The 24037-nt window shown below is 40.8% G+C and overlaps 1 protein-coding gene across 2 annotated transcripts in view; it reads right to left on the reverse strand.

Annotated features, from left to right (window-relative positions):
* LOC145413618 (uncharacterized) overlaps positions 1-20423 on the reverse strand; it is a 142423-nt gene extending 122000 nt beyond the window's left edge. Inside the window, exons 1-2 of one of the 2 annotated variants that reach the window (XM_080283274.1) lie at positions 16220-16443; positions 13713-13833 (exon numbers count right to left, since the gene is read on the reverse strand). In XM_080283274.1, the coding sequence (XP_080139400.1) occupies positions 13713-13833; positions 16220-16315 (217 nt within the window). In that variant the 5' untranslated portion in view covers positions 16316-16443. Of the gene's footprint in view, positions 1-13712; positions 13834-16219; positions 16444-20280 lie in introns of those variants that run through there. The other variant, XM_080283272.1, reaches the window with a different exon arrangement.
* Between the last annotated feature and the right edge of the window lie 3614 nt (positions 20424-24037).

Below are 24037 nucleotides of genomic sequence, written 5' to 3' on the forward strand. Positions count from 1 at the left end.
CTTGGTGCTAAAATTTATTTAGGATATTCCTGTGTGTTTCGAGGTCACAATATGGCAGAATGACCCGTAAACAGTGCCAAAAATGGGAGAAGTACTGTACATACACTAGTGTTTAGGTAGGGTGTTTTTTGGTTTTCAATGTTCTTTTTGCATTGTTTTCTTGATGCTGAAAATTATTTAGGATATTCTTATGTATGTTTTGATGCCAAAATATGCCAGAATGACCTGAAAACACTACCAAAAGAATGATAGGTACTGTACATACAGTAGTGTTTAGGTAGGGTGTTTTTTGGTTTTCAATGTTATTTTGCATGGTTTTCTTGGTGTTGAAAACTATTCTGGATATTCCTATGTATGTTCTGATGACAAAATACGCCAGAATGACCGCAAAACACCTCCAAAATAAGGAGGGGTACTGTACATACAACAGTGTATAGGTTAGGTGTTTTTTGGTTTTCAGTGTTTTTTCTTCATGGTTTTCTTGGTGTTTATCATTACTTCTGATATGCCTATGTGTTTTTGTCTAAATATGCCTGAATGAGTGGAAAACACTGCCAAATTAAGCACAGGTACGGTACAAATAAGTTAGGTATAGGTTGGAGGTGGGTCTAGGTAGGGTCTGGGTGTGGTAGGGGAACAGTGTTCATTATCTGGATGTTGCCACTACCCGGATGTGCCTTTGGCTCTAATATACAGTAGCTGGATAAATGAGGGATTACCGTACGCTCATTGCCCCTCCTCACTTCACCACAATTTCAGCTTATTCCACCCATTTCTTTGTTTCCTACACTTACTTTTTACTCCTGACACTTCACTTCTGGAGGATACTTGAAATAATAAAAACTCTCACAGAACTTAAACCAATAACCCTATACAGTAACACTTAGTTTCACTTGGTATTCTTTCCTACCCTGACCCTACTGCCCACAATCATTCCAGCCCATTCCTACCATTCCTTTGTTCACTACGCCCATTTCTTTATTTCTTCCCTTCCCCATGACTGCTTTAATGTGTGACACAGTTTGTGTGCTTGATGAACATGCTTATTTAACCAAACAGTTAATGGAATTACTGTCTGGCAAGTGCATGTATAAAGGGCATGTATGCAGAAAAAAAGGTAAAAATTGGGCTACAGAATAAACCAAGAATCTGAAAACTTAATGGCATAATGTGTGGTGGATATCACTAAGTAGGATGTTGATTTGACTTCAGGATAAGTTAGGATTCTGGAAACTTAATAGTGTAATCAATAATTATGAGGTGGATTTCACAAGGTAGAAAGTTTATAATTCTCCCACTTCTGTACTTTCCCTGTCCTTGTTTCCAGATCATACATCACACCATCTTTGGTTGAGATTGAGAAAATGTGGTCAGAATGATGATAACGACAGCACTTACCAGTACCAATTACAACCCTTACAACTACTGCAGAAGCCTTGTGTTGTGAAGGGCTTTCATATCTGCAAGGTTTTTGGACATAATGTCCTTGGGCAATCAGCTGACTGACCACATAATAGATGTTTCTTTTTCTCCATCACTCTTACTTTTTCATAATGCATCTCTTAATAAAAACAAGGAGTTGGTACTGTTAACCCGAATGTAAGAATGTTATCTAATACTGGATTCAGAGATTTCAATACATTATTAATTATTATTAAAAATACACACTATCACTGTTTCATATGAAAAGCACCTGCCAATTCTAATATACATTTTGTAGTCCTTACTGCTATGTACAGGTATGCACTGAAATACAGTTATGTTTCTGATCACCATCAATCAAAATCAATAACAGTGTCATATAAAAAATATATTCATGTTTCTGACCACCATCAATCAAAATCACTAAATGTCATATAAGTATCACAAGTTAGAACTAGTACTTTATAACTCTCCGAAGCTCCACTAGCTACTGTACTTGTGGAGAAGTAAGTGCTTCCAATTGCATCTAAATACTTACATCAGACCTATTCACTTTAACATTAAACTGCACTGGCAATGGAAAACTAATCTTACCTTATATATCTTATTCTCAATAGCAGGAACAATAATATGGGCATCTAAAATAATTCAATTACATGAAACCACTAAAAAAAAGCATGGGCCTGAAATTGCAACAAAGAGTAAACTGGCAACTGAAGCAGTAATCTTTAATCACATTATCACAGAATCCTTGACACATGGCTGGTAGAGATAAGACATTAGAGTGTTAATGGAAATCATAATGATCAGGTGTTATAGGCATTATGCAATGTCCTGATTTTTAAAAATAAGGAGCTTATGTAATGGAAGGTCAGACAGGTTACACATACTAATGAAGTACCAGTATTTAACATAAATATAACACACTCATTGCAGTACATAAATAAAACTTTGGGAGTTTTGCAAAGAAGTAATATACTGTACAATTTTAATTTATCCACTCACTTCATGTAGTGCTGCCTACTTCTTTCTTCACTTCTGTTGTTCTATTTCTGTCTGCCTTCCTCTCTTCCTACTTCTCCCTTTCCTTCATGTCACTTTTCAATACCTGTACAATTCTTTCCACTTCAGGTGACTACATTGAGCGACATGTCTCATGGTTTCATGTAACCCAAGAAATATTTTCCAATGCTGGGTGGTAACTATATAACCACATCATGGGGTGAAGTGGAGCTTACTATGGTATCTGTATTAACTGGCTGGAGAGATACAAGTGTAGCATCCACTTAGAAACCAAACCCCCACACTCTTCCCCATGCCTTATTGTGGCAAGGCACTGTCAACTGCAAGGGAACATCGGTTCACTGAGCAGGATATTCCTGCAAGAGCAGTTGGCAGCTGGTAGCCTGTGACTGATGGATCTGCTCGGCCGGACAGACGGTGGTTGATCAACAACAACGGCAACTTTATGAAATTTCAGGAACAACTTAAAGATACCAAATAACAAATCCAAGAGATTGATCAGGACGTTATTAAGAAGAAGAACACATCAGACTCGATAATACTGCATCAGTTGGGAGAGGAGAGTAATATAATCACATTATATAATACAGTTTGGTACTGTAAATGTCATTCTTCCTGTTTACACCACAGTGTTTGATGCAATATAATCCTTTCACATCTATTTCCAATAGCAACTTCATAATCATATTTTGTAATCTGGGTGTGATATACAATCACTGTAAAATTCAGTAATTATGTTTCAATGGAATACTCTGGAGAATCAAAGAAATGTGAAACCAAAAAAGTGAGGATTTAATAAATGCAGAAACAAAATGTCTGCTCTAAGATAATCTAATAAAAGTACAACAAACAACAATTACAGGATGTGGATATTCAGTAAACTGTGCACTTCCTGCAGTATGATGCTGAGCTGAAACACAGTTAATGTTATTGTTGTGTCCCTATCCGCACATCTACTCTCTTTCACGGTATCTATCTATATCCAGATGCCTTAATCCTGTGAGGGGTGGCTACAAACAAACTGCCTCCATGCCACCCCGTCCCCTACCATTTTGCTGCCCTCCCTCCAGCTCACACCACCCTCTATACTATATCCCTTTCCACTCCATCTCTCCATCTCATTCTCAGTCTCCCCCTCCGTCTTCCACCCTCCACCTCACTCACACACACTCTCCTCATTAATCTATCACTCTTCATCCTCTCCACATGGCCAAACCACCTCAATGCATTTCTCCAATGATATCTATCACATCCATACTCACACCACAACACTTGATGTCAGCCTGTCTCTCCATGTAACTCCACATGCTCCTCTCAAATAGTTCATTCCACTGCTCTCACCCTTGACTTACGTCCTTCCAACAGAGTCCAAGCTTTGCTTCTATATGTTAGAATTGGTATCAAAATATCATCTTGCAGTGACTTTTTTTTTTACTTCCATGCTCACTTCCCTATTTCTTATCACTGCTTTGCACTCTCCCAAACTCGTTCAAGCCTTGCAGTTCCCCTTCGACTTCACTTAACAATACAGCATTATCAACAAACAACAGAACAGGAAGTTTCCAAATGCTGCCCTCTCTCATTAGGGCAGCTCCAACATCCACTGCCCTACCTTGTATCTCTTTTATAACTCCATCCATATGCAGACTGAACAACCATGGAGACATGACCTATCCCTGTTTCAATCCTACATTTGGATAGAAAAATTCACTCAGTGCACCATCCACATACACTGCAGCCTTAGCACCCTCACCCATACTCTTCACAGCATTCAGCAGCTTCCTATTTACTCCATATACTCTTAATACTTTCCACATTCCTTGTCTATCCACTGTCATAAGCTCTCTCCAATTCCATGAAGGCCACATACAACTTCTTTCCTTTCTCTACACTTTTCCACCAAAGACATTAGGATGAATACCTGATCTACACTACCTCTTCCCCTCCTAAAACCTTCATGTTCTTCTCCAACTAATTCCTCTGTTATTTTCCTAACTGTCAATAAGTATCCTACTACAGACTTTTCCTATTACACAAAGAAGACAAATGCCCCTAAGATTGCCACAAGCTTCTTTTTCCCTTTTTCCTTTATACAGGGGAATAATTGTACCTGGCTTCCCATCCTCCAGGACCTTACCTTCCTCAAAGGCCAATCTAGACATCTTCCATATCCATTCTACTACTATCTCTCCCTCATCCTGCAGCAATTCACTACACACTCCACCAATTCCTGGGGCTTTCCCCATTTTGACTTTCTTCATTGTTTCAACTACAGTCAAGTCACCTAATTCGCGTATCTGTAAATCAGCGGTACTTTGCCCAACCAGTCCCTATTCTTTTTATTCCGTGGAAAAAAATAGAAAAACGCAGTTCCTAGGTTCCAAGGTGGCTCATTTCCTAGGAGATTTATAATATCTGGGCACCTATGATGTATTCCGCGGCTGCTAGCCAATCACAGACAACCTAGACCCAGCAACCAATCACAGCCCAGCCCTGGTGGCAAGTGTGCACACTACAGCTGCATGTTTTGTTTACTTCTTGTCCTGTCAACCGCCAACTACAGTACATGTACTCCCCCATGAGTTCTGAGTGCTACCTGGCTTTTTATTTTTTTATTTTTTCCCCAGGTTACCTCTCCCTGGGCTCTGTTATGGATGGCCCCAACACCCAAGGCGACATTCGACCCAGCTGGGGTCCAAGAAGATGACTTCTCTCAGTTATCAGCAGCATTTGGACGTTATTCACCAAGTGGAGAAAGGATAGAAGTAGGTAGGGTAGGAGGGGTTCCATGAGGGTCCAGACCAAATATCCTTTTTTCTCATTGGGTGAAAGACTGACGAAGAGAGTGTATGTGAGTGAGGTGGAGGGGGGAAGAGGGAGGGGGAGGCCGAGGATGAGATGGAGGGATGGGGTGGAGAGGTACTGTATATGAGAGAGGGGGGTGTGAGTTGGGAGCAGGGCAGTGAAATGGCGGTGGACAGGGTGACTTGGAGGCGATTTGTTTGTGGCCACCCCAAAAGGGATTGAAGCGTCTGGCAATAGATAGATAGATAGGTTCTTAACTTCGTAAACCGCGGAATGTAATCCGCGGGAAGGTACCGTCTCCAATTCCTGCGGTTAAGGCGACTTGACTGTACTTCCATCCAACTGATCTCTTCCTCCTTTCTCATCTTCCTTCTTCTCCCAGCCATTTCCCACCCACTTATCCAGTAAAACCCCAAGTTTCATGCCTAACTGGTTCCACGAAAAGTACTGCGAACCACGAAACTGATAAAGTTGGGACACTGATCATATGGGAAATGGGCTAACTGGTTACAGGTCCCATGCCAACTCGTCTTAAAACTCATTTATGATAGGTAAAACTTACTATCACACTTGAAAAGAAACAAGTGGTGCCAGGCACAACAAACCTCGCCTGATCACTCAAGGTCAAAGGACATGGTGCAAAATGAAAGCCCACATGAGACTTCCTCAATCTTGATCATCATCATCATCATCTGGACCTCCTTTCCCCCCCCTAGAGCAGGGTGAGGAGTGGCAACGTCCAGACAGCCCAAGTTTGCCCAGTTCAATAGGTCATCCTTCCATTCACTCATCATTCAAACCCCCAGAATCCTGGCTCTATCTGATATGCCAAAAACTTTCACCACATTCTGGTGGTAGGTGGTGGCAACCATCATCCACTCACTTGATGTAGTGCTGTCTACTTCTTCCTTAGTCTATATCATTCTTTTTCTGTGCCTGCCCTCCTCTCTTCCTATTTCTTCCATCTTTCCTGTCACTTCTTATTGCTTTTCTTTCCTTTACAGGTGACTTTACATTGGGTGACAAGCCAATTGGTTTCCTGCAAGCCAAGAAACCATTTACAATGCTGGGAGGTAACCATATAACCAAACCATAGGTGCTCCCTACCTGTTAACAAATGGGTTAGTGGAGGGTTAGTGCCCCTCCCCGTAAAACAGATAACTCAAAGTCAAATGGCCACCCCTTTTGGGATTACGGTGTCTGGCAATAGATAGATAGACAGACAGATAATATAAAACTGAAGCGAGCAGAAGTTAAAATAAGTGATGCTAAAAAATTTGGAACAGTAAAAAAATGAAGGGCAAAAAATAAAGTACAGATGAGGAGAGTGGTGGCTGAACAGGGAGACACTAGCAGAAGTGTTAATGAACAGTGCAGAGCCCTCAAGGGCAGCCTCTTGACAGTTACTAATTCAGTATGTGGATGGACAAGAGGCCCACCAAGACATAAAGTAACTTGGTGGTGGGATGAGGGTGTAGAAGCTGCAGTTAAGGAGAAAAGAGGGCTTTTCTGGGAATGGAAGAAGGGTGGTAGCAGAGAGGTTTACAGGACAAAGTCTGAGTCACAGAGACTTTTACTTGATAGCCTAAATTGTGTGGAAAGGAAGAATATGATATTTAAGGTGGCAAATCAGATGAAGAGGGAGAACAGGGATGTCACAGGTGAGAATGATGAAGGAAGGGTAGTGATGAACAGTGGGGATATTAAACCTTAAAATCCAGAGACATATTTGTTTTTTTCTTGTCTTCTCTAGATGGTTTTATTCAGACTAGAAATGCGCTGTAGCAGTAAGTGAGATTTGAAAAGCTAATCCTAACACCTGCAATCTGGAAGCTTCTCCTAAGGTGAATAAAATTGTCCGGTGTTAGGAAAAGGTATTGTAAAAGGCGTCCCTGGGCTGAACAGGTTAAAGATACATGGAGAGAGCTGGTTGTTAAATGAGGAGTTTGACTGGGACAGGGAAGGTTTGGATCCAGCACATTCAGTGTTTGGCCATTGGCCTTTGATTAACGCTGCTATTGTGAGCAGGGCAATAGGCAGGATATAGGTGGGGAAGGCAGTAGGTGTCTGGGCTAACTGCTGAAATGTTGAAAGCCTCAAGAGATACAGGCGTGTGATTAGTCACTGACCTGATAAATACGATTATATATGAGTGCACTGTCTCAGATGATTGGCTGAAGTGTACTCATATTTGTAAATGTGTACATGGGGAAGGGTAATGCCCTGGAAGAAGGAAATTAAAAAAGGCATAAAGCTTTTAGACCAGACAATGAAGGTAATGGAGAGAGTTCTAGAAGGTATGATTAGAGAAAGAGTGAATACTGATGAGATGCAGTTTGGGTTTAGGCCAGGCAAAATGGACCACTGATGCCATAATCATTGTTTGACAGCTTCTGGAAATATATATAGGAAAGAAAAGGGAATTATATAGGGAAGAAGGAGTGTTAGTGCCAACTCTAACATATAGATGTGAGACTACGGTGTGGCATGAAAATGAAAAGTCAAGAGTAAGAGCTGTGGAGATGGGATTGCTGAGGAATGTATGTGGAGAACAGAGGGTGGATAGGATATGAAATAATGTGATTTGTGAGAGATGTGGAGTGGGGAAGTCGGTGGACACCAGAATCAAAGAGTGTACTGAGATGGTATGGTCATGTGGTGAGAATGAATAACAACTAAGTAGTGAAAAAGGTATATCTGAGCAAATTTGATGGAGGGAGGAGGCGACGTAGACCAAGGAGAAGGTAGAGAGATATGGTGGATAAGTATGTGAGGAAGAGAGGTTTGGAAGTTGGTGAGGCTAGGGAACTGACAAGAGATCGAGCTAGCTGGATGAAAGTTGTGAGAAGTGCATGATCAGGGATTTGGCACTCCTTTTTAACGGCCAGCGTCCAGACTGACTCAATCAGATACATTTATGTGAAGCTACAGAACGTGATGAATGTTTTTGGTGTATCAGGTACAGCAAGGATTCCGGGGGCTTGAATGATGAATGAATGGAAGCGTGGACTATTGGACTGGGCAAATTTGGGCTGTCTGGACATTGCTGCTACTCACCCCGCCCTAGGGTGGGAAAGGAGGTCCGGATGATGATGATGATGATGATGATGATGAAAGAAAAGAGAACTGTATTTTGTTTTTGTTGATTTGGAGAAGGCCTCGGACAGAGTCCCTTGAGAGGTGGTGAAGTGGGCAATGAGAAAGTCTGGGATCGAGAAGTGGCTGGTTAAGGTGGTTATAGGTCATGTATGTGGGTGCTCGCACCCAGGTAAGGGTGAATGGAGATTTGAGTGATGAGTTTTCCATGAATGTTAGTGTGCACCAAGGGTCAGTTTTGAGCACCTTGTTGTTTATCATGGTACTTGATGCCTTTTCACTTGACTTCAGCAATGGCCTCCAGTGGGAGATGTATGTTGATGATTTGGTGTTGAGTGAAGAGAATGAAAGGGAGGTGGAGGAAAGATTTAGGAAGCAGAGAGATGGTATGGGGCACAAGGGCTTAAAAGTAAATGCAGATAAAACAAAAGTGATGTTATCTAGGGCTGGTGGTGGTACTGTCAAAAAAGAGGGAGAGTGGCCATGTGCAAGTTATCACAAGGGCACAGGAAGTAATTCCATTTTGCGCAGTGTCTCTGATAAGTGGGTGCATAAGAGATGTACTGGTATTGGAGGTAGACTGCAAGATAATGCTGATTCCATGTGTGCAGTGTGTCAGGGAGAACAGGTGGAGATTGTCAGGCATGAAAAGATTAAACTTGCTGGTGAGTCTCTTGAGTGTGTGGAAGAGTTTTGTTATTTGGGTGACATATTACATCAGGAGGTGGGGCTGGAGCTAGCTCTGTGGCTAGAGTAAGGGTGGTCGGAAGAAGTTCAGGGAGCTGTTGCCTCTCCTGACATTAAGAGGGCTCTCCCTCCATGCTAAGGGATCTTTGTATGCAGCATGTGTTAGGTGTTCACTCTCATCTTAAATGTCAGGACAAACTTGTCTAGCCCAGGGCTCCTACGCTCCTCATGGGAAAACATAGGATTGGATGATGGATGGATGGATGGAGGTGTTAGATGTGTAATGCTGTATGGTAGTGAAATTTGGGCAGTAAAGGAAGAAGATATTCGCATGGTCAAACGTCCAGAAATGACAATGATTAGGTGGATGTGCAGTGTATCCCTAAGTGTTAGGCCTGCAAGGGCTAGGTTTGTGATGGAAGAGTTGAGGGGTAAGGTGGGACTGGAGTGTATTGGTGTTGTGATGAGGAGAGGTAAATTTAGATGGTCTGGGTATGTGGAGAGGATGGGGGATAATAACAGGGTGTAGAAAGTAAAAGTGTTAATGTTCGGGGTAGGGGTGCAAAAGGCAGACTGAAAAAGACCTGGGACAAGGTCACTGAATGTAACCTCAAGGATAAGGGACTGAATAGGGAAGCTGCCAGAGATCGAGCAGCATGGACAGCCGCCACGAGGTTGACCATGACCGAAGCATGCAAGCATGATAACGCCTTCAAAAACGAATGAATGAATGATGACTGTCAAGTGGCAACACCAAGACAAATTTTGGCTACAAGGGGGAAGTACTAATGGGAACAAGAAATAAACAACAGGGGGGAAAAAACAAAAGAAAGAGGACACAGAAGTAGATGATGGGACACAGAAAGAAACAGAACAGGAGAAAGAATAGGTGGGAAGTAGTGATGAAAATTCAAATGAGAGAAAAAGTGAATGCGGTGGTAACATAGTAACGGTTGGCAGCAAGAGCTCAAAGTCAGTACCAGCAACTCTTATGAGCATTCTACTAACCAGACTGTGATGGATGTGATATGCACTCACTCTCTATTGATGTGGAGACAACGATGAGTGACGATGATGATGGTGACTGTACTCACACTAGCTTACAGAATTACTCTTCATTACAGTATGTTACATCATATTCAGCCCAAAATTTTATAATTTCACTGTGAGTACCTAAGTTCTCTATGACGACTCAATGAGATGCCTGGAACCAATGTCTGACTCACTTCTTCATTTCTGCAACTCTTGCTGTCTTTCCTCTAACTTTCTCTCTGTCGAGCACCACCTCTCCTCCTCTAAACCTCACCTTCTCTTCCTGACAGAGGCTCAGCTGTCTGATGCAACTGACAGCAAACCCTTTTCTGTTTCTTCCTACTTTCTCTATACTCATTTCAAAGCCAAAGGTGGCTGTTATGTATATGTACGCAACAACTTATAGTTCTCTTGTGTTCCTGAACTTGATTCTTGTGAATTCTCAACTCTCTGGCTTTGGCTTTCCTGTCATTCTCTGACTAAATATATCTGCACTGTGTACTTATCCCCTAATTCTACTGACTATGAAAAATTCTTTGACTATCTTACTTCTAGGATGGAACACATTCTATTTATCCTTTCTCTGAAATCTCCATTCTAGGAGATTTCAATGTTCACCACCACCTTTGGCTCTCCTCTCCTTTCACTGATCCACCTGGTGAACAAGCCCACATCTTTTCTATCCTTAATGACCTAGAGCAGCTAGTACAGCACCCTACCTGTATCCCTGACCGCCTTGGAGAGGGCTCCAACATACTTGACCTCTTCCTTACAACTAATCCTTCTGCTTACACTTAATCGTTTCTCTCTGTTGGGCTCCTCTGATCACATCCTCATTCCCTTGACCTGTCCTATCGCTCCAGTATGGCCTGTGGACCCTCCAAAGAAACGTCAACTGTGGCACTTTGGAGCTGCGGACTGGGAGGCCCTCAGGCAGTACTTCTTTGATTTTCCCTGGAATGATTATTGCTTACATGACCGGAAGCCATCTGAGTGCGCCTTGCGCATTGCGGAGGTTATTCTCTCGGGCATGGAAGCATACATTCCCTTCTCATATCCTTTGACTAATGCAAGAAAGCCTTGGTTTAATCATGCTTGTTCTAATGATGTCCGCAACAAGGAGAAGGCCTATAAAAGGTACCAGAGCCAACTCATCCCTAAATCACATCTTGTTTACATTTCTGCCCGGAATCATGCTAAGTCTGTTCTCTGCTCTGCTAAAAATAATTTTATCCGTGCTAAATGCTCTCAACTCTCCAACTCGAATTCTTCCCGCTCCTTCTGGCACCTTGCCAAAAACCTTTCTAACAACTTTACCTCATCATCCCTCCTCTTTTCTGCTCTGATGGCTCTGTAGCTATTTCTTCTATTGATAAAGCAGATCTCTTTGCTTAGACTTTCTCCACTAATTCCACCTTAGGTGATTCCAAGGCTGTTCCTCCATCACTTCCCCCCTCTGACTTCTTCAAGGCTGACATTAATATTTCTTCAGCTGATTTATTTTCTGCCATCACTGGCCTTAATACTAACACGGAATATGGCCCTGATGGAGTCCCTCATGTTGTCCTCATTAAGTGTGCTTCTGTGCTTACACCCTGCCTACGTAAACTTTTACGCCTTTGTCTTTTAACTTGTACCTTTCCTTCTTGCTAGAAGTTTGCTCTCATTCAGCCAGTCCCAATGAAGGGTGACCATTCCCAACCCTCTAACTATCGTCCAACTGCTTTAACATCCTGTGTCTCAAAGGTTTTCAAGTCTATTCTTAACAGAAAAATTTTAAAGCATCTTTCCTATCACAAAATTCTTTCTAATCGTCAGTATGCGTTCCATCAGGGAAGCTCCACTGGCGATCTTCTCACCTACCTTTCAGACTCTTGGTCATCCTCCTTTAGGGAATTTGGCAAAAGCTTTGCCATTGCACTTGACATCTCAAAGGCTTTCGATCAAGTCTGGCATAAATTTTTAATTTCCAAACTGCCCTCTTATGGTTTCTATCCTTCTATCTGTGTCTTCATCTACAGCTTCCATTCTGGTCATTCTAAAGCCGCTGTTGTAGACGGCCAACGTTTTTCTCCTTGATCTATCAACAGTGGTGTTCCTCAGGGCTCTGTCCTATCACCAACTCTCTTCCTTTTATTCATCAATGACCTAACTGTACATCTAACCCTATCCACTCGTACGCTGATGATTCCGCCCTTCACCTTTCCTTTCAGTTCCGGCAACGTCCATCTCAGCAGTTACTTTAACAAACAAGGGATGAGGCTATGGCACACCTAATATCTGACTTGGCTCATATCTCTGACTGGGGTAAAAATAATCTTGTTGTTTTTAATCCATCAGAGACTCAGTTTTTACACCTATCAACCCGAAACAATTTTCCACAGGAGTGCCCACTAATATTTAATAATACCCAGCTCAATGCTGCATCATCTTTGAACATGCTTGGGGTTTCATTCATTCAGGACTTATCTTGGAAAGATCATATTACATCTCTTGTAAAATCTGCTTCCAAGAGATTAGGTGTGCTAAGCCAACTCTATTCCTTCTCTACCCCTGCACAGTTGTTGACTTTATACATGGGTTTTATTCGCCCCTGTGTAGAGTACAACTCTCATGTGTGGGGAGGCTCTCCACATACGGCTCTTCTCAATAGGGTGGAGTCAAAGGCTTTTTGTCTCATTAACTCTCCTCTTACTGGCTCCCTTCAACCTCTGTCTCTTCAATGCACTGTTGCATCTTTATCTCTTTTCTATCGCTACGTCAATGGTTACTGCTCCTCTAAACTGTCTGCTTGCATCCCTCCACCTCTATTACAGCAACAAATTCTCATCTCTTTTTTGTCCAACTCTCTAATGCAAGAGTTAACCATTACTCCTAGTCCTTCACTTATGCAACAGGTCAGCTCTGGAACTGTTTCCCTCTGTCTGTATTTCCTACTTCCTATGATTTCCAGTCTTTCAAACACAGTGTGTCCACGCATCTCAAAATGAACAGATCTTGAATTTGGCTCGCTTTTGTACTATTTTTGTTTTTTTCTTGGAAGGAACAGTTTGTGGGCTCCTGGCCTTTGGTTCCTTTTATCTTGCATAAAAAAAAAAAAAAAAAAAAAAAAAGGATATGTATTGTGTGGCTGTGGCAGAGAAGCAGCAGCTGCTGGCAGCCATGTTTCTGATATTCATACTGAATGGTTTCTTAGGGGCTCCAAAGATAACAGAAGTAGTTATGGGTGTACAGTGTGAATTACTGATAATAGTAAAGCATACAGAAGCAGGTGGTTTCTTGTGACTGACTATATCATGCCTCTCTGTCAAATTAAGTTCACAAGTCCTTTTCTTCTAAAACTGTTCATTAACGCCTCTACTATTGCCTTATATATATTTGTTGTGATACCTAAACCTATTAAAAATGTCAGCCAATGTCACAATGTTTCATCACGATATGGCACTGAGAACAAAATGACCATTTGAGGTGATCCAAAAATGGCATACCACTAAATCTGGGAATGTGTTTTTTTTCCTTTATATTACCCTGACACCTGGTACTCACCTTATTCACAAACCCCTTTACCATCAAATGCTCAGAATGAATTAGATGTGGAAAAGGTGAGCCCACAATTCTCATAAAAGAACAATATTTGATGTACTAACTTGATGTGTATGTTGCTCTCATCCAAGGGTACAGGCACCTCACACCAGTATTCCTTCCAGAACTTTTCCATCCATACTGTGTGCACGGGCAACTGTCTACACTCACATGTCTTTCTCCAGCCTGACAATGGAAAATAAGGTTTGATACACATTATACACTACAAAATATATCAGGCAAAGAGAAAAAAAAGGTGAATGGTATGCTATTGTTTAGTGGACCATTATTCGCTATGAAATAGTTTCCAGTCCAGAACCAGTACAATATGATCATCTATTAATATGGCATTACGGGAAAACATTGTGTTGCATTATATAAATTTCACAGGGAACATTCTTCTAATGCTTTCTCACACCCTTACAGCAGCACACAAAGCTCCTTCACTGCCTCATTTGTCTATTTGTCTCTTCATAATTCTTCATGTTCCTTTCAGATAACTAATTTCCATTGCTTTCATTCATAACTTATGTTCTTCCAACAGGGCTCGAAGCCTCATGTCTATATGATAGCATGGGGATCATACTACTGTCATGCAACACACTGATAAGCACATTTATACTCTCATGTATTGTGAACTCACTTAAGAATGAGGGTCTGATTAGAAAAGTGTATGAGTCAGACAAAGAGGGAGAGGAGAAGGGTGAGACCAAGGATGAGACAGAGGGATGGAGCATGAGTTAGGCTAAGGTGGAGGTGTAAGTTAAAGCAACAGTGCCTCCTATGCCACTGGAACACATAGAATTTAATGTATCATGTAATTCTCCTGCTACTCTCTAGTGAGTTTATTTGTAAGTAGAAGTAGCCAAGGGGTGTAATTCTATAGAGAAGGTTATCTTGTTCATCGATGAGAGACACCAGGAGAGAGTAATGGTGAGGCGTTTAGGAGATATCAGCGTAGGCCTTCTCTGCTCCATTATTCTCTTCGTATTTTAAGTGGGATGATGAAATAGGCAAATTTGGGTCAGTGGAGTTTATTGTGAGAGAGTTACTTGAATCAAAGTTAAGAGCTTGGAGTGACCCGTGTAGCCTATGGTTATTAGCAGTTTGTGCTAGCTGCTGTCCTCCAAATGTACTCTCACTCTCCTACTCCCTATCACTCTCTCCTTGTCTAACTCTTGGTCTCTCCTGTTCTACTCTGTCTGACTTCCTCTGACTGACTCACTTTCCTATATGTGATATCGGACTTATCTCTCCCTCTAGCTTCCGGGTAAAGTGTGTAGGCAAACTGTTTGTGCGTGTGTGTGTGTCTGTCACATTTCCGGAACATGATCATGAGTGTTTGGCATTCCTGATTTGTCTAGGCAAGGGGATGGTATTGTTCTCTCTTCCTGAAGGACTCAGATGTAACTACCTATTTTACATAACTACTGTACTTGTTTTACATACTGCTATCTATAGCTATATAGTTACATACAGCATTGTGTTATAAAATATTATACCTACATATCGCTCGGTCACATCCACTGTCGTACCAATGACAGTCATAATGTATTAATATATACATATCTATCTATCTATCTATTGCCAGACGCCTCAATCCCATACGGGGTGGCCACAAACAAATCACCTCCACGTCGCCCTGTCCCCCGCCATTTCACTGCCCTGCTCCCAACTCACATCCCCCTCTCTCATATATCTCTCCACTCCATCCCTCCATCTCATCCTCGCCCTCCTCCTCCCTCTCCCCCCCTCCACCTCACTCACATACACTCTCCTCATCAGTCTCTCACCCTCCATCCTCACCACATGGTCAAACCACCTCAAGTGTGTTCCTCCTAATGCTTCCTATCACATCCACACATACACATACTGTAACAGTTAATTTACAAGTTAATTAAGTGAGATGCATAATATTGTAAAAGTAACATAACTGTATGAATATTGTATAATTGCAGTTACATCATGTTAATGCTATTGTGGTTACATCGTGCAAATGCACCTGTTACCCAAGTGTGGCTGCAACATAACACAGTGTTAATGCACCTGTTACACAATTGTGGTGGCCATAAAACTGTAGTTACATCTTGTTAATGATACTGTTGCATAATTGTCTTGGCCATAAAATTGTAGTTACATCTCATTAATGCAACTGTTACATAACTGTGTTGGCCATAAAATTTTAATTACATCTTGATAATGCAACTGTTACATAATTGTATTGGCCATAAAACTGTAGTTACATCTTATTAATGCAACTGTTACATGATTGTGTTGGCCATAAAACTGTAGTTACATCCTGTTAATGCAACTGTTACATAATTGTGTTGGCCATAAAATTGTACAGTAGGATCTCACCAATAACATCTAATTGGTGCCAGAAAAACGCCGTTATTAGCGAAAACGTTATTTGCGTGACATTAAAATAGTGTACATGTATAAAGGGTTTGTTCGTGCTGCCACTCCAGGACTTTTATCCACTTTTCTCACCTGGAGCCCTCCTATCACTACTTTTTTTTAGCTGAAATAATAAGGTTAATTATTAAATCATCATGAGTAATATAAAACTCACCTTAAAGGAGTTATGAGGTGTTTGGTATGATGATTGTTTCGAGGCTTGCGCATGGATGCTACTGCATTGTACCCCCTGACCCCTCGCTGGCCTCATCCCCACTCCTGCCTCTCACGCCAGGGTCACCCACTTCCATCAACACTTCATCAAACTCCATAAAGTCAAAATCTTCAGGAAAGTCCCCAGTGTCATCATCTACTCAACCCTTCTCTGTTGTTCTTCCTCGGCTGGCTAGCTTTGTGAAAGAGAGTGAGTGATGAGTGATTGATGACAGGCATTCGCTTGATCGTGATACTGTTTCTGGTATTTTCATGATATCCGATTTACAAGTCCAGTCATTAGTCATTAATTCTGCTGGCCGCTCTCTCTCTGTCTCAGGAGACTTGAGTTGTGGCTGGAGTGCCGACCAGGCATGTTTAACGGTTGCCAATCCTGTATTATTCCAGGCACTAACGAAGAAATTTACAGCCTGCTGAATGTTAAATTTCTTCCAGAATGCAGCAACAGTCATTATGTTGGGTTGCAGGTATACCAGGTGGAGCAGGTGAGTCAAGTGAGGCTGTGGAGGGGGAGGCAGATTGTGAGTCAGGTAGGGCGGTGGAAGTGGAGGGGATGACGGTGGGCAAGTCAGGGGAGATGGCGAGGGGAGGATCCTTCATCTCCTCCTCGCTATTGCTCACATTTTCAGTGATTTCCTTTATCTTTTCTTGTTTGTCTGTTTCATTCCTCATCTTTTTATGGACATATTTGCAATATAACAACTTGGCATTCACGAAGTAATCGTTATTCAAGTGAATCCAAACATTATCATAGAAACTGGGTAGCTATTCTAACTTACCGTTATTGCCGAAAACGTTATTGTCGAAATCGTTATTGGTGAGATCCTACTGCAGTTACATCTTGTTAATGCAACTGTCACATATCTGTGTTGGCCATAAGACTGTAGTTACATCTTGTTAATGCAACTGTTACATAATTGTGTTGGCCATAAAATTCTAGATACATCTTGTTAATGCAACTGTTGCATAACTGTGTTGGCCATAAAACTGTACTTACATCTTGTTAATGAAACTGTTACATAACTGTAGTAATGCTATCATTTGTAGTTCCATAATCGTAGCAACTGTAATATAATTGAGGGAATCACAAGTGTGGTCATTGTAGCTACATAACTGATACATATGTATATAACTAATACAGAAGTAGCAATACAATCATATCATGAATCAGCCATATTGGATGTACTTGTTTATTTGAGACACCATGGGTGTATTGGCTTAATTATGTTGCACAGTTTATATAAGACACCACAGGTGTATCAGCTTAGTTATGTTGTACAGTTTATATTTAAATGATATTATTATGTAACCCCGTATTTTATTTTATATGGAATTAGATAAATAATATTTACAGTATGTACAGTATTCACTTAGTTTTGTTTGTACCACACATCACTTGATACTATGGTCCACCAGAGGTTGTGAAATCAACTTGATAAGATTCATCTTTAGGAATAGGTTGTAAGTATTTAAGTGTGTGGTTGAGTATAGCATACTGTAGTACAAGTAGTAGTTGTTCCCTAGGCAGTCTGGCCGAACAGCCCCAAGTCCCTAAGAAAGGCCATGGCTGAGACCGGGCTTTCCCACAGAGCTCTCAAGGAGCGTATGTTGTGTTGTTGGCATACATGATTGAGTGCAATGAAGTCTTCCATAATGTGCTTAATAGTATGGGGTGCTGTGTTACATTTTGGACAGGCATCAGCAACAGAGTCATACAGCCTCTTCTGGTAACTTAAGAGGGCTGTATGATGCCCACATCTCAGCCTGTCCAGGTGGACCCTGTTCTCACAAGGGAGGTAGGATTCAGAGGGGTCAGGAGGTCGTGCATGCAGCTGTGTGTTGTCTTTAAGTGACTGAATGGAGCGGCAAGTGATCTGAGTATGGATATGCTTCTGGAAGTTGGTCTGAGGCGGGCAAGGGGGGAGAGATGATAGTACTTATGTATGATATTGTGTGCTGGGTGTTGTTTTGATGTTCCTTGGTATGTGTACATGTGCTGCCATGTGGTGTAGTGGATGTTGTGGGTTTGTGGAGGCTGCAGTGAGAATCTGGGAGCCTCTCATGTCTAGATGATCCTTGACTTCGAGGACTTTGGTTTCCTAATGTAGGTGGTCTGTGGGTGCAGCAGCTGTGCGGCCTGTGATCATTTTTAGGGCCTTGTTCTGTATGGTCTGTAGAGTGTTGTAGTGTGGTTTAGTGAGGTTATAAAAGAGATACAAGGTAGGGCAGTGGATGTTGGAGTGACCCTAATGAGAGAGGGCAGTGTTTGGAAACTCCCTGTACTGTTGTTTGCAGATGATACTGTGTTGTTAAGTGAAGACGAAGGGGAGCTGCAAGGCTTGGTGGATGAGTTTGGGAGAATGTGTAAGAAACAGGATCTAAAGGCGAATGTAGGGAAGAGTAAAGTTATGGTTTTTGAGAGAAGTGAAGTCAGTGAATGTACAGTGAGGCTGGATGAGGAGGAAATGGATAATGTGAGTACATTTAAATATTTGGGCAGTGTGATGAGTAATGATTGAAGTTTGGAGGGTGAAGTGCTTGAAAGGATACAACAAGGAAGAAAGCTTGCTGGTTCCTTGAAAGAAGCAATAATAAACAGGGAAGTGAGCATGGATGTAAAAAAGTTACTACATGACAGTATTGTGATACCAACTCTAACGTAGGGAAGTGATCCTTGGACCTTGTTGGAGGGACACAAGTCAAGAGTGAGAGCAGTGGAAATGATTTAATTGAGAGGAGCATGTGGAGTCACATAGAGACACAGACTGACAAATGAGGATGTGAAAGACCATTGTGGTGTGGATGTGGATGTGATAGGAACCATTACGAGAAACACACTGAGGTGGTTTGGCCATGCGGAATGGATGGAGAGTGAGAGACTGACAAGAGGAGTGTATGTGAGTGAGGTGGAGGGGTGGAGGGGGGGAGGGGGAGGGGAAGGCCAAGGATGAGATGGAGGGATGGAGTGGAGAGGTTTATGAGAGAGGGGTGTGTGAGCTGGGAGCAGGGCAGTGAAATGGCGAGGGACAGGGCAACATGGAGGCGGTTTGTTTGTGGCCACCCCTTATGGGATTAAGGCGTCTGGCAATAGACAGATAGACAGACAGACATATTTTTTATTATCATCATCATCATCCAGATCTCCTTTCCCACCCTAGGGCAGGGCGAGGAGTAGCAATGTCCAGACAGCCTAACTTTGCCCAAATCAATAAGCCACGTTTCCATTCACGCATCATTCAAGCCCACGGAATCCTGTCTCCATCAGATAGGGCCTATCTAATCTATTTTTCACTGGGTAAATTCAGCACCCAGCAATAATCAAATACTGCAGCATATTTCATGCTTACATTGAAAAAAATTACTAAACTTGTGCTTCTGGACACTACTGCCTCCCACTGTCCCCTCATGCCTCAACCATGATACCCAGACACTCACCTGCATCTATCCAAGATATTCCAAAATTTCTTGAGGCATGTTAATTGTTCAAGTAACTCTCATCTTTGAAAGAGATGATGGTGATGAATCTAGTGGTCATTTTGGAGGTGTGGGGACCATGATAACTATACAGGTCTTAATTAGCACAGCTGAAATACAGTGGGAAAAAGTCTGTCGTCTGATACAGACAGAGAAAATTGTTGATGTCGACTGAGTCACTTACAGGAAAAGAAGCAGTGGGATGTGTTAGCAACCATGAAGTGTTGGTTACGTAACTGTGGGTAGCTGCCGAACTCAATAAGTAAACACTGCCAAATTCTACTGCTTTAGTTAGAATATATTATTTATATTTTATATTCATTTCAAAGAATTGGTGTTTCTGGACAAATGCACATTCATAAAATCAGTATTTTACTGTATGGTGTGGGGAAGAGACTCTTGTTAACTTGAAATACTTGATCAAAGATATACAACTGCATCACAGAATACATAAAATAATGCTACCCTATTTGGAAAACTAATGATACACTGGGGAAGAAAAAATACAGAATGTACGGGTTTAACTACCCTCCATAAAGGTGAGAAGACAGTGCGAGCAGTTCTCTGGAGCATCTTGAATTCAATCCTTTATATTTACTTCGTCAGTCTATGTAATGCGGAGCACCAAAATAACTGTTAAAATCTTCTTCTTCTTTTATTCAGCATGCCTTCAACACCTGAAAATATAAATATTATTGTACTATTGTGTTGTCAAAATTGTTCATGAAATAATGAAAAAGGGAACTGCATGGAATAAGGCATTCTACAGTAATACATTATATATCAATATAAACCAAAACAGACATCTAAATTTAATGTGCAGTACTCTAGCATCTACTTTCCTGAAAAGAACAGTACAGGCTAACTATGAGAAAGGCAGAGTTTATGAAAGTATTGAACAGGTAACAGAGCTATAAGACAGAGCTAAGCTTTGATATTTCTTTAACTTGTCATTACCAGATGAAGGAGCACGTTAAATTATTAGTCAAGAGGTTTGCTGGACAGTGCAGGCACCAATGTAAAAGTGGCTGAAGAATATGAGGATGATGATAATCACAAAGCAAACAGATAATTATGGTATACAGGCAGCAACAAGAATGTTGCTATTTTTGTTGCTGTTACTCAACACTGGTATGCCTGGCCCAGCTGACCTGTTGATTACAGGTAAGCAACTGTCCCTATGGTTGTCCAATACGTTCTCTACACTACTGATCTTCTATCTCCAACTTAAAGCGTCTGAGACAGCTCTAGCATGTACTGTATCCAATATGGACAGTGCTAGTGCTGAAGTGGTAGCATATGGAGGTGTAGAGAATACAGAAGGACTGCTGGATATAAATGAATGAGCTGTGAAGTCTATGCCCAGAGTTGTGTGTATGTATATGTGTGTGTGTGTGTGTGTGTATATATATATATATATATATATATATATATATATATATACATACATACATAAAATAAAAACAAGGTGTGATAACAGAGGCAGGAGATGGGTAATTACCCTTCCTTCTTCCTTATCTACTAAGTACTCTACTAAACAATGCATTTAAGTTGTTGTTGTTCATGGTAGTGGTGGTGTACTCTCATGTCCAAGGGTTGTTTCACAACAATTTTGTGTGTGTGTGTGTGTGTGTGTGTGTGTGTGTGTGTGTGCTGCCAGTGTCCTTTTTTTCTTTCTTTCTCATATTCAATATTTTTTTTTTTATTATTATTTTTTCTTGAGTTTCTACTATAATTCCAGTATCACTGTATTTCAATTACTGTTTCTTTTCTAGTTACAGTAGTTCCCTTGTAATAAAGGTGTATTCTCATATGCCTCACACCAAGACATAGAACTGATTATCATTTTTTTTTTTTTTTTTTTTTTTTACAAATTGACAAAAACTCGGCTCATAAAAGTAGAACCTCTTTGGTCCGGGCCCCTTTGATCCGGATTTCTGTTAATTCAGAAAAAATTTAAAAATAATAAGCTCCAAAAATATGCTGAAAGTAATTCTAAAGTCATTTTCAGTATTGGCGTGGAAAGCGATCGTCATTCGTTTAGTCTTGCATCATGCTAGGTCACAACATGGGCACCTGTTTAAACACACGCTAGCATTCATTCCATCAACTAGTGCACCAACCATTTATATTTTTACGCTGTATTTCAAAAGTTATATAATCCTCCTTACCATGCCCCTTAATGCAAGTGCAGCTTCTGCAATGAATAAAGGTGTTAAAAGGAGGAGTCTGCTTACACAAAAATGGGTCAGAATATTCTGCAGTGTTTAATGATTACTGTAGGTTATTTTTTGTACTTAAATGTGCTTTACACATTTAAGTACAAAAAATAACCTACAGTAATCATTAAACCATCCATCCATCCATGGATGGATGGTTTAATGATTACTGTAGGTTATTTTTTTTTTTTTTTAAGTACAAAAAAATAACCTACAGTAATCATTAAACCATCCATCCATGGATGGATGGATGGTTTAATGATTACTGTAGGTTATTTTTTGTACTTAAATGTGCTTTACTTGTACATCAAACATTAGCTTCTTGCCCATATGGGCATTATCAATATGCCAAAGATGACAATGTATTTTTTGCCTAAATAAGTTTTATTTTTATTCCAAATATTACAGTTAATTAATTAATTTATTTTTTTGCCTACACGGGCCTTAGTCACTTACTACAATTTAAAATGTAGGCTAGTTTCTTGTCATGGCCTTACCTGTAAATTATGCAATACAAAACTATCGTACATGATTAGTTTGGTTATTTTAGTATCCTTTCATCTTTTGCAGTTACGCAGGGTTGACATATGCCACATATGTTTATAATTAACAAACATACTATCTGTAGATAGTTTTTGGTATGAACTGGAGATTACCCTGATGATCCGGACAATCTGCTAATTTGGACAACCCTTCCCCCTATATAGTCCGAATGAGAGAGGTTCTACTGTACTTATTTTTTAAATTTTCCTTAACATCTACCATTCTTGTTCTAACATATTAGTCTTACCTTCTCAAAATCTATCTAGGCCTATCTGTCTATAGCCAGATGTCATTAACCTGAAAAGGATAGTCATTTGTTTTTGAGTTAGGTGTTTTATGGGGAGGGGCACGAATGCTCCACCAACCCACTTGCTGACACATAGGGAACACATATGGGTTGGTTATATGGTTGCCACCAGGCACTGTAAATGGTTTTCTGGCTTAAAGGAAACCATTAGGCTTGTCACTCAATGTAAAGCCACCTGAATGGGAGGGAAGAGTATTAAAAACTGATGTGAAAGATGGGAGAAATAGGAAGACAGGAGGACAGACATAAAAATAATGATAAAAGGTGAAGGAAGAAGAAGAATTTTTTAAATAACTTATTTCTTGTTCAGTGCCTTTCTTGGTTTTACTTCCTCTTCTCATATAATCTCAAGAATTCTTTACTATTCATTTTTTACACTTTATTTTCACTGTATTTTCTGCTTCTTATTCCCCCATTCCTGACAAGTTTTCTGTAATATAGTATTTATTATACTTATCCCTTACATGGTCTGTTTCCTTCTCATATTCACTCTCATTTTTCTCACAGTACCTTTCCATTTTTACTTCAATTGTTTCTTCTTCTCTGTTACTTAGCTCAGCATAGTACTCTAACTCATTTATTTTATCTTACACTGATTATTAGCTATTTTTCTTTTGTCTCATACAGCGATGCACATTTTGGTGTTGTTAGTTTTAATTTTCATTCATTCATTCATCATCCAATACCATGTTACCCCATGAGAAGTGTAGGAGCCTTGGGCAAGGCAAGTTTGTCCTGACAGTTAAGACAAGTGTCCTGCCTCACTTAACCCCAAGTGGCATTATCTGAGCAATAAACTCTAACCATCCCTTGGATATAAACCTGCCGAAATTCAATCCGACTGGAGCACCTTAATTACCCAATAAACCACCAGGCACCATAATTTAGTTACTGGTATATGGTTACCACTCAGCAGAGTAAATGCACCAGGAAACCATTTGGCTTGTCACTTAGTGTAGAGTCACCCATTGACAGAAGGAAGAGGAAAGAAGAAGGAAAGAAAGATAGAAGAGGAGGGAAGGAAAGAGAGATAGAAAAGGAGGGAAGGAAAGATGGACACGAGGAAGGGGCAGTCACTCGAGAGCAGCACTACCTCAAGTGAGTGGATGGTGAGCACTGCCACCTACCACAAAGAAGTTTTAATAATTCTTTTAAATATTTTGCTTGAATATCATTACTTCCTATCTTTTTCCTTTAACTTTTTCCACATTCCAGC

This window comes from Coenobita brevimanus, chromosome 97 (genome assembly GCF_032717465.1).
Source record: "Coenobita brevimanus isolate Jiangsu-jjx chromosome 97, ASM3271746v2, whole genome shotgun sequence".
NCBI classification, from domain to species: Eukaryota; Metazoa; Arthropoda; class Malacostraca; order Decapoda; family Coenobitidae; genus Coenobita; species Coenobita brevimanus.